The sequence below is a fragment of the Lampetra fluviatilis genome, chromosome 11, assembly GCF_964198595.1.
Source record: "Lampetra fluviatilis chromosome 11, kcLamFluv1.1, whole genome shotgun sequence".
Classification (NCBI taxonomy): Eukaryota; Metazoa; Chordata; class Hyperoartia; order Petromyzontiformes; family Petromyzontidae; genus Lampetra; species Lampetra fluviatilis.
The window spans coordinates 6,794,570-6,806,518 of record NC_136285.1 but is presented as its reverse complement, the minus strand read 5'-3'; the positions used below and the strand labels follow the sequence as shown (position 1 = coordinate 6,806,518).

The 11,949-nt window shown below is 49.5% G+C and overlaps 1 protein-coding gene across 1 annotated transcript in view; it reads right to left on the bottom strand.

The window, feature by feature from the left end:
* Window positions 1–3,790: 3,790 nt before the first annotated feature.
* LOC144934748 (protein DENND6B-like) overlaps window positions 3,791–11,949 on the bottom strand; it is a 46,491-nt gene continuing 38,332 nt past the window's right edge. The window contains 2 exon segments of the mRNA XM_078860855.1: window positions 3,791–7,628; window positions 9,178–9,252. Coding sequence (XP_078716981.1) covers window positions 7,506–7,628; window positions 9,178–9,252 — 198 coding nt within the window. The 3' untranslated portion in view covers window positions 3,791–7,505.

Genomic DNA, 11,949 nt, shown 5'->3' with positions numbered 1-11,949 from the left:
ACTGGCAAAAGAGGTCCCATGATGTCCACACTTGTCGAGAGAACTTCTTTTAGATCAAGTTGGCCACGAGGAAGCCGAGAGGCCAGGGTTTGATAGAAATTGTCACCAGGGTCGTGTGTGGCCAGGAATTTGACCCAGGTGGTCATGATTGGAGCACAGTGCTCAAACTTCTGCATTGTTGTAAAACACAAGAGGTTTTGACCGTTAATGTCATGCACGTGTGTGTATGAACCTTGCATTTCAAAACCTTAACTTTACAACTTTCTTCCTATTTAACGCTGAACTACGGTCGGGTCAGCGATTGTTAGTTTTAGGCCAACAGTTGGCACATGCTGCCCATATTTTCAGAATCAACAAATCTTGATTAGTTGATTCAGAAAAAACTTTATGTTTTTTGAAATAGTTGAATAAAAAAAATCAGAAAAGCCTCGATGAGTCTTCAGAACTTCCAGGAGGACCTTGATTGAGATGTTAGGCGGATTCCTTCGAGTATGTTTTAATGTACGTTGGAGGAATGCTATTTCCACCAAAGGGGAGCACTCAAGAATCCACACACGTGTGTTTTTCATGAGTGTCAGACCATGCTTTGTGTTCGTCAATGACAAGAGACTTTTTTTTTTTTACTCCAAGGTTAAGGGACCAGATCCAACATTCTGTAATTAACTCTTCAAAAGGCACAACTGTGGCCCATTGAGCTATGTAGCTCTTTTTCAGAAGCGACCTGACCATAAATGAAGTGGCTTATCACGTGCGCACTTATGGTAGCCAAATCTTGTAAACGCATGTTTCTAAATGTGGAGGGAAAAACCGAAGGACCCTGAGAAAATCCACACGACCACGTGGAGAACATGCAAACTGCAAATATACCGGCATCAGAGTCAGGATCGAACCCACGACCTACCAGGCGAGGGAGTTAACATCTCGGCACCACATCGCCTTCGCCACACACCACACATTAGGCGCGACTCGGTAAATGTACAGCACGTGCTTTATTTGTGTCCAGACTCAGCACAACATTTGCTTCTCCCGTTATTAAAGCTCCACCGCACAGCGCTCAAAGAGTAACCGTTGCCTGGCTTTATCCGTGGCCAGTTAACAGCCACAGAACCGACTTTGTCGACACAAAAAGAAACTCTCCGTCATTTGATTACTCTAGACATGTCACAATAGTTTCTTATGATAAACCCATACGCATGTCCATCGGCGAGTTTTCACAATTGCCTTCCGACACTCGTTCTTTTAAAGGGAACCTTGCCTCATCTGTGGGTGTGTTCACCGGTTCCGCTTGATTCATACATTGTCCCAAGTGTTAGCTGTGACAGTGATGTTCCATTCGAAGTCATTAAGAAACACATTCGCACCTCTTAAGGGCACTGCCACCTTCTTTTCACAGCCTTCGGTAAAATACAAACAGCCAACCTTCAAGTGCATTGTTGTAAATGCATCCGTCTTGAGCCTCTGAATCTGTACTCAGAACAGTCATGGAATTATGTTGATACATGCAGTGGCTTTTATGATTAAAAGTGGAATGAAACTGCGTCTTGATGTTAATTTCACAAGTATGTAACGATGTTTTCGTACGAGGATATATCGCCGGTTTTTTTTTATCTATAATAAAACGCGACAAAGTGGTATGTGTTATGAGTGCGCGCTGCTTGTAGATTTAAGCAGTCAAGATAAACAATTCTATGCTTTGTGAATATAACCAGGCTTGCCACAGCAGCAATTGCCAACAGCGTGTAGGCATTACGTACTTCACAAACTAACATGTGACGCACAAGTACATGTATACATACATACACACATATAGAGTGCGAGTGTTAGGTAGTTGGTGGCTTAAGACCGATTTTGTTAGACTGGAAATACACAACAGGCGTGTTTGGTGAAACCTGTCATTACTACTTTACACAATTGCACGATAGAAGAAACACTAGTCTGAATTGCCTTACTCTTTGTAAAGCGATTTTACTTTTCATGATGATGATTATTATTACCCCACCTACACCTGTTGACATAATCGCCTGTACCGCCGTATCTTGACACACAGTGGCGTTAAGGGACTTAACGATCTTCTTGGTTCTTTCGGTAAAGTCACGTAGAAGGGAAATAATAAAGTAAAAAAAAAGTATTATTTATTTAATTTATTACTTTATTATTTCCCTTCTACGTGACTTTACCGAAAGAACCAAGAAGATGAATCCCTGCAGTCACGAAAGCTTTAAATCGGGACTTAACGATATTGCAATGTTTATCACAGGCGTATATGCTTTAAGCCTTGCGTAGCGGTCAACTTGTGCAGCGACGTGTTGTTAACGTGCCTTTAATTTAGCAACGTCACGTCAACAACGGCAACCACCGCATGGGCACGGACCGCTAACGGAATTCGCTTCTCGGCTCGGCACAAAGTGACGGGTGACCAGCACCGCACCCGGCCGCTTCAACTCCTTCGCCGAGCAGCGGTGGAGTATTTCGTTTCGGGGCCAAGCGGCCCGACAGCCTGCCAGGTGAATCTCGGCAGTAACAACAAGAGGCTGGATCGGAACGTGGGTTTTGCTCAATCTCGAGCACAAGTTCTCAATTCGCGCACGCTGCCCGCTTGGCCGTATTCTACCATCGTCGCGACTTTCTCTACAGCTGCTCGAACCAACATTCGTCGTGAATGAAAACAGTTGCACTTCTCGTGGCAAATTTAACAAAAACGTATTGTGGGGGGGGGGGGGGGAAATATGATGGCTCCATATTCTATGTAGAGTTATATAGCGATAATAATGATCATTATTACTTTTCGATTTAAAGCTTTCGTGACTGCAGGGATTCATCTTCTTGGTTCTTTCGGTAAAGTCACGTAGAAGGGAAATAAAAAAAGAAAACAAAATAAAATTTAATGTTTAAAAAGAAAACAAAATACAATTTTATGTTTTATTTTATTATGCTTTATTTTTATTCTTTTATTGTTTCCCTTCTACGTGACCTTACCGAAAGAACCAAGAAGATCATTATTACTTGTTTGCACAAGAAAACTGGAGTCTCGAGACATTTTCAGGAGGATGCTGCTTGGGTTGTTTGACTTTGGAGGAAACAAAGGGCCCAGAACATCCACATTTGACAAATACTCAAGCTGTCCGACGTTCTCACGAGCGTGCACGCCTCGATACTAGCGCTGGGACGTTTAGTCGATACATTTGCGAAAAAGTGATAGATTGCTTTTTTGTGACCGATTACTCGGGCCCATTTAACATTGGTGTCTACCCCGACATCCCATCCCCTGAAGGCAGGAAACCCCCTACAAGCCACGCCCAGCGTGACGTCGGCTGACGATGCCAATAACCTCGCCCTGCCCATCACCTGCCGTCCAGCGGCACACGTGGCAACAGACGTGACACTCGTTTTCTCCAAACTATTTTCGTGTCATCCGATTGGTCAAGTAATGGGGGCCGACTTAAATCATTGGATAGCTGAACTCTACTTCGAACCGCTGCCAATGTGAGGGACCCATTTCACGAGATCGACTATTGCCACTCATCCATGAAGTCTTCAACTACCGGCGCGCAGGACGCGACGCGTCCCTTAATCCCTTCCTCTTACCGCAATGACTTTGGAACTCATTTCCACCGTCTACCACACTAAGGAGCCGTCCATAAATGACGTCACGCGATTTTGGACGATTTTTGATCTCCCCCCCCCCTCGTTACATGGCGTCACAAAAAGTCAGACCCCCCCCCCCTCAAATATGACGTCACAAAGCTCTGCCCCCCCCCCCCCCAAAAAAAACATTTCCATTTTGAAAATAAAACATGCTTTAAATCGCTCTAAACTATTGTCATTGTAGTGCGTATTTAATGTGGCGCTGCACTCTGATGTTGTAGGAGAAAACATTTATTTAAACGTCTATTTAATTAAGTAGAACGTGTTGTCTATATTTATTTAAAGTTGCGAATTTTGATGTGACCTCACATTTCTCACCCCCCCCCCCTCGTCACACATCGTCACAAATGTCTGAGCCCCCCCCAGGTGCGTGACGTCATTTATGGACGGCCCCTTATCTGCTCTGCTGTCCGCAGTGCTCCTCAGTTCTTGTTGATTTGCATCATAGGCATTCGGTTCCAGGCTCGGCAAGTACGATTTGACAAAACTGACAAAAGGAAAACACCCACTTGCTGTACTGTCTCCCAAATACATCTCTGCTCTGCCAGATGGTGCCTCGACAATGCGATTGTTCCGCCTTTACACGATCCACTAACCCCATCTCGAAGTCACGTGATTACAGGTATGTGTCGGCAAGCCTGGCATCTTGGAACTCGACACGTACTCTTTTAGTTTGAATAAATAGGCAATAGAGTGTATTAAGTGCAAGTTGTGTGTTAGGCTGGTGACCTGTGCAGTTTTCTTTAAATAAAACCGTCATGCAAACGCCTAACTCAGGGCTTTCCAAACTCCAGTCTTAGTGACCCCAATCAGCTATATCTTAACATGCGTGCCAATAATTACGGTCAACTTTTCACGAAAAATAGTGAATATCACAATCTGTACGTTTTTATGACGCTTAAACATCTCCGTATCTCAAGTTGCCTTAGATCGCATCTCATGTCAGCTATTCGAAGGGGAACCCCCAGTAGCAGCTGTCCCTATGTGGTACAAGGTGACTTAAAAAGGTACCTAATGCCAACCTGCAGGCCAACGATTCAGCACCGGTCTGCAAGTGTGAATCAGTGCCAGTCGGGGGAAATTATTGCTATGTGTAACCCCAATTAAGTAATTCACGTGTACTTTTTCAAAACTTGACAAACATGGACCCTGACATGGCGCGTGGCTCTAACGTCCACTGTGAAGCGGACGGCACACATGTTCTATGTACGTACGCTGAACTTCTTTCGCACCGTACATAGTCAGCCGTGCTAACCGGAGGTGTGGCTTATTGTTAATATACCCGCAGTATTAACCAGGGTGGCCGGCCGTGGTTAATTGTTGCAAGACCTCTGCAGAAGCTCTGCAACAAGCGGCGGTCTCGCCACCGCTGGCCCACATCACCAACCACGCATTGCCTGCATGGGATTGCTGCAGATGGAAACCCGGAGTTTGGGTGAACCAGGCTCGCATCCGGCGCCTGACGAGACAGTGCTTCTCCCCCGCTTCGACAACTGCGCACAGGCCGTCGTGCTCTCGCTGTGGAGACTGCGAGGATGCTCGTCCACGCGCTTCATGATCAGCCGCGTGGACTACTGCAACGGCGTCTTCGGCTGTGCCAGCTCTGTATGCCTGCGTCCACTCCAGTCGGTGTGAGATGCTGCAGCTCGTCTGATAGGAACCAGGATCGCGTATAAATGACGCCTACTCATCTTCACGGGTCCCCATCAATCCGCTCCGTCCTATCTCGCCGATCGGTGGGTACCAGCTTCAACAGACCCAAATCGACTCCGACTACGATCCGCGGCTATCGATCACCGTCAGTGGGCAACACGAGCAGCTGATCGCAACTCCTGGCGGCACACAGTCCACCAGGCCACCTCCTTCTTCGAAGATACCCGCAGGGCCCGTATGGAGGACAAAAGGAGAAGGAGGAAGAACCGTGATCCCTCAGCACCCATCCCAGATCAGACCTATACTTGCAGCCGTTGTGGTAGGACCTGCTTGTCCCGCATAGGCCTCGTCAGCCACCAGCGTGCCTGCAGAAGACGTGGATGTCCTTCCTAGATCTTTGTCCGCGAAGCCAAGCCATGACGATCCGCGGCGTGCGGTGTCCTGCGCTGCGGCCAGCGTAGCTTCGGGGTCTCCGGCGCAAAGAGCTGGAACACGCTACACGGCTCATGTTCGGGATCCATCCTTGAGGTTCAGATAGTTCCGCAACAGACTTAAAACGATCTTGTTGTTGTTTCAGAGAGCCGACTTGGACGTGTGACCAATGCAAATTCGTGATGGACTGGACTCGGAAGAGTGCGCAGTATCAAATGTTCTTACTTCCTATCGGTTTCACTAATACATTAATGGTAACCGGTGGTTATTGTGACAGTAGCAGTGCATCAATTAACCTTAACAGATATCCAAAAACATTTAAATGAATTGTTTTAAACAGTCACTTTCCCCCTGTAAACGAGCACGGTGTAGTGCTCATCTCTACAGCTTTTAGCCGCTGAAGTTAATTACAAATTCATGTGGCGGGAGGCCAGTGTCTCGTTAGGACAACCAACTGTCGGCATCCCACAAACTGGTACACGATGTATCGACCTCCCGGGGGATTGTGAACTCAACCTTCTGACTGCGAGCCACGTGCTCTCCCCCCCCCCCCCACAGCGCCACCCAGCGGTATCATCTTAAAGTGACAGCCTTCGAAAATAAACGAAACACTAAAAATTATTTTTAAATTAAACTAAAACTAAACTTTTTTTAATTTTACCAGATAAGGCCCACTGGGTTATATAGCTCTTTTTCAGAAGCAACCTGGCCACAAATGATAGTTCAACGAAGTGGCTTATCATCATGAGGAAATGTATAGCAACCAAATACTCTAAACGCGTGATGTTGATTCCAAATGTGGAGGGAAAAACCGGAGGGGCCGGAGAAAAATCCACGCGACCACGGGGAGAGAGACACGCAAACTCCAAATATACCGGCATCAGAGTCAGGATCGAACCCACGACCTCCTGTATACCAGGCGAGGGAGTTAACATCTCGGCATCGCAGCGCCCTTAATAAACTCACTGCATGGAAAGTTCATGAAATCCGCACCGCTATCCCTCACCGGTGAGCATGTGCATCACCCGCTCGGTGATTTGCTTAATTGTTTTTAATGTGTCTTCTTTTTTCTGCTGCTGCTACATTAGTAAGAGTACATAATGTGCGAGTGATTTGCATATAAATCAAAAGTGATCGATTCTCTCACATGCACGGTTTGAATCCATGTTGCGTGACCATAAGGACCGATTTAAATCGATTCATCGACGCACCGTTACACGCCTACGGATTTAGTAGCGGGTAAAATGCCGAACCTGTGCTATACAAATCGAGCTTGGCAACAGTGCGCACATTTAAAATAAAGAATGCACAAACAGTCTTGCAGCTACTTGGTACGGGGCTAGGAGTCGCCAACCAGAATAAAAAGAGGAGACATTTTTTTTCGAATTTGGTAACAAAAAAATAACAACAATATTTAAATATCTGCAATGCGGCTCCGGATCCGCAGGTTGTCGACCCCTGGTTTGGGGCAAATTGATTCCCCAGTGTGGTCAACTACATAATTGTGATCCTTTAGCGTTACCACCTGACCTAGCTTTCCCACGATCGCCCTCTTGGTGAGGCCGCTGCCCTGGCAAATCTGTAAATCGTCCCGAGGACATGAGAATCCCTGATTTTTTTGTCAGTGGGGTAATAACGCAGCGCTCAAGCCCCTACGTAGACATGCGCTTCTCCCTTCTTCCTGTCCTGCGGGATATTTTCCTTCCCGTTACACGCGTTCCAGAATTTGTCTCGCGGTTTTTTTTTAATCTCAAAGATGGCAACCCCCTGTGGAGTTACATACGGCTCAGAACCGCTTGCAGGTCCTTGGGCAAGGCCCCCAAGGCTGTGTGCATGCACGCCTGCAGCTTGGCCTCAGTGTCTTCAGGCAGCGACAGTCCCGCACGCTCCGCCAACAGCTGGCAGGGAGACAGGAGACAGCACGGAATTATGTTCGCACTGCCGGGGCCGCTTGAACCGCGACGGCGTAAACAGGAAGCGCACGAGGGTTCTGCCCAGCGATTAGGGCATTCGTAATTGTGATATCGTGTGATGCGGCGATATTAAAATATTTACAAATGTACGGTCGGTAGCATACGGCAACGCACGTCGCTCGAGGGACGCTGCCCCGCGGTGTGATGGTTCGCACACTGCACTTGCAATGCAGTGGTCACAGAGTCGAAGTAGATGATTTGTTTGTGTCATCCATTACCATCATCTCGTTGTATTGTTTTCCTTGTTCCGTCTCGGTTGTCCCGTCTAAAACGTTGCATTCTGTCACGTCATTTTCGCGCATCGTACATTGTCGTACGAACGATCGAGGTTGCCGCATGAGCGTTAGAACCGACAAAAAGGAATTGATTTGAATCCCCAATCATTCCTGGCCTACTCTGCGGGTATCGACTCAACGCTCCCCGAGTCACAAACCCACCATGCCCCTAGCGCACACTGTCGTGGTCTCGAGGAGGCCCCAGGCATGCCTGAGGCTCAGGGAGCCAAACTAAGACTTCTTCATCCAGGCGGTGGTGTCTATGCACGTGGCCTCTAATCCAGCACTGTGGAGGCAGCGAGGGTCGGTGGATCACCGCACACATTTCGTCACGTGGGCGTCGAGGTCGCCATCTCCTTTCCTGGCTTGACAGGGTATGGTGGCAGTCAATCAAGTGGATTAATTTCCATCTGTATTCCATCTGTGCGGGGTTTGAGTGTGACCCCCCCCCCCTCCCACCCACCCTCACATGCATGGATTTTTTTCTGTGTACTCTGGTTTCCTCCCACATGGTTTAAACGCTCATGGATTGAGTGGGACAAACTTCCCAGTGTAGGACCATAGAACTCGGGCATTTGTTGGCGCCGGTTCTCGCCGCTCAGCCGCTTGTCTGTGGTTTCCCGTGCCCCTGAATCGTCGTCCTCTCTCTCTCTCTCTGAGAATGAGCACAACCTGCGCGCCTTACAAATCCTCGCCAGGAAAACTGCGAATGAAACCTGCGAAAGCTGTGAAGTTTTTTTTCTGGCGAAGATTTGTAACTGCGAAAGTGTTCCTGGCATGGTTGGTAAGTTGTGATTGTGGTCTGGGATGTGAGGCCGAATCGACTCAGTTCTTTGTTTTGAACACTTTTTTGTTTTCATTTATTTTCATTTTCTTTTTTTTGTTGTTTGTGCTTTTTTTGTTTTGGTGCAATTTCTTAATTTGTTTATAAATGTTTTATTTTGCTTGGTTGGAGGGCTTTCATTTGCTCGGTATGTGTGTGTGTGTTGGGCTTGTTTCGCTGCGTGCATAGCCAACCGCGTATATAAGATTTGGTCCTTATATATATAATTAATGTGCAGGACAGCGTTGTGGGATGCTGTTTGCATGACTGACGCGATATAAAGCGAAAGTAGTAATATTTACGCAAACAGCAGGCTCTGTCCAGTAGCAGCAGCAGCAGCTGTAACAGTGCTGGTGCCGGTGTGTGCACAACTCACAAGTTTGTCTTGCAGCTGCAAGACCAGATCCACGGCCTCCACTTCACTCCGCCCCGACACCCAGCCTCTCACATCCTGTAGCAGCAGCAGCAGCAACAGAGACGCACTGTGACCGCGTCTCTACAGGTGCGCACGTGAACGTGAGTGCGCACGTGAACGTGAGTGTGCACGTGAACGTGAGTGCGCACGTGAACGTGAGTGCGCACGTGAACGTGAGTGCGCACGTGAACGTGAGTGCGCACGTGAACGTGAGTGCGCACGTGAACGTGAGTGCGCACGTGAACGTGAGTGCGCACGTGAACGTGAGTGCGCACGTGAACGTGAGTGCGCACGTGAACGTGAGTGCGCACGTGAACGTGAGTGCGCACGTGAACGTGAGTGCGCACGTGAACGTGAGTGCGCACGTGAACGTGAGTGCGCACGTGAACGTGAGTGCGCACGTGAACGTGAGTGCGCACGTGAACGTCAGTGCGCACGTGAACGTCAGTGCGCACGTGAACGTGAGTGCGCACGTGAACGTGAGTGCGCACGTGAACGTGAGTGCGCACGTGAACGTCAGTGCGCACGTGAACGTGAGTGCGCACGTGAACGTCAGTGCGCACGTGAACGTCAGTGCGCACGTGAACGTGAGTGCGCACGTGAACGTGAGTGCGCACGTGAACGTGAGTGCGTACGTGAACGTGAGTGCGCACGTGAACGTGAGTGCGCACGTGAACGTGAGTGCGCACGTGAACGTGAGTGCGTACGTGAACGTGAGTGCGCACGTGAACGTGAGTGCGCACGTGAACGTCAGTGCGCACGTGAACGTCAGTGCGCACGTGAACGTGAGTGCGCACGTGAACGTGAGTGCGCACGTGAACGTGAGTGCGTACGTGAACGTGAGTGCGCACGTGAACGTGAGTGCGCACGTGAACGTGAGTGCGCACGTGAACGTGAGTGCGCACGTGAACGTCAGTGCGCACGTGAACGTCAGTGCGCACGTGAACGTGAGTGCGCACGTGAACGTGAGTGCGCACGTGAACGTGAGTGCGCACGTGAACGTGAGTGCGCACGTGAACGTGAGTGCGCACGTGAACGTCAGTGCGCACGTGAACGTGAGTGCGCACGTGAACGTGAGTGTGCACGTGAACGTCAGTGCGCACGTGAACGTCAGTGCGCACGTGAACGTGAGTGCGCACGTGAACGTGAGTGCGCACGTGAACGTGAGTGCGCACGTGAACGTGAGTGCGCACGTGAACGTGAGTGCGCACGTGAACGTGAGTGCGCACGTGAACGTGAGTGCGCACGTGAACGTGAGTGCGCACGTGAACGTGAGTGCGCACGTGAACGTGAGTGCGCACGTGAACGTGAGTGCGCACGTGAACGTCAGTGCGCACGTGAACGTCAGTGCGCACGTGAACGTCAGTGCGCACGTGAACGTGAGTGCGCACGTGAACGTCAGTGCGCACGTGAACGTGAGTGCGCACGTGAACGTGAGTGCGCACGTGAACGTCAGTGCGCACGTGAACGTCAGTGCGCACGTGAACGTGAGTGCGCACGTGAACGTGAGTGCGCACGTGAACGTGAGTGCGCACGTGAACGTGAGTGCGCACGTGAACGTGAGTGCGCACGTGAACGTGAGTGCGCACGTGAACGTGAGTGCGCACGTGAACGTGAGTGCGCACGTGAACGTGAGTGCGCACGTGAACGTGAGTGCGCACGTGAACGTGAGTGCGCACGTGAACGTCAGTGCGCACGTGAACCTCAGTGCGCACGTGAACGTGAGTGCGCACGTGAACGTGAGTGCGCATGTGAATGTGAGTGCGCATGTGAACGTGAGTGTGCATGTGAACGTGAGTGTGCACATGTCCTACGGCTACAGGTTTTCATTTTTTTTTACGTAGATGCATTTGGGGCCGTCCATAAATGACGTCACGCGATTTTGGACGATTTTTGACCCCCCCCCCCCCCTTCGTCACACGACGTCACAAAAAGTCAGACCCCCCCTCAAATATGACGTCACAAAGCTCTGCCCCCCCCCCCCCCAAATAAAACATGCTTCAAATCGCTTTAAACTATTGTCATTGTAGTGCGTATTTAATGTGGCGCTGCACTCTGATGTTGTAGGAGGAAAACATTTATTAAAACGTCTTTGTAATTAAGTAGAACGTGTTGTCTATATTTATTTAAAGTTGCGCATTTTTATGTGACGTCACATTTCTCAAACCCCCCCCCCCCCTCGTCACACATCGTCACAAATGTCCGACCCCGCCCCCTCCCCCCTAGGTGCGTGACGTCATTTATGGACGGCCCCTTACTTCGAGTTTCATTTCAAACGTCGGTGCCCCAGGGTACGTGTGCATGTGTATGTGTGCGTGTACGTGTGCGTGTCCATGTGTGTACGTGAGTGCGCGTGTGGTACAGTTGTAGGGAGCGGTAGTGTGGCGGTTAGAGCGCTGTGCTTCGAACCCGGCCATCCAAGTTCGATACCCGCTCACGGCCAACACCAGTAGCCTTTTATCTGAACCGAGTTCTGTGTCTCCCCTAGGTCGACTCAGCCTCAAATGAGAACCTGGTGTGGTGTATAAACATTGCTACTTGGGAAACAACTGGGCGTGATGCTGGCCACCCACCGCCTCGTGTGCTGTACCGGCCTTCATAGGTGCTCACTAACTGCACTTGCCCCAACAATCTGTTAAGGCTATACGGTGGATCTGTAGCTTTGTATTTGTGTGTAACAGTGAGGAGGCCAGGTGGTGCATCCGCCAGTCATTTCAATCAGTCAACCCATGA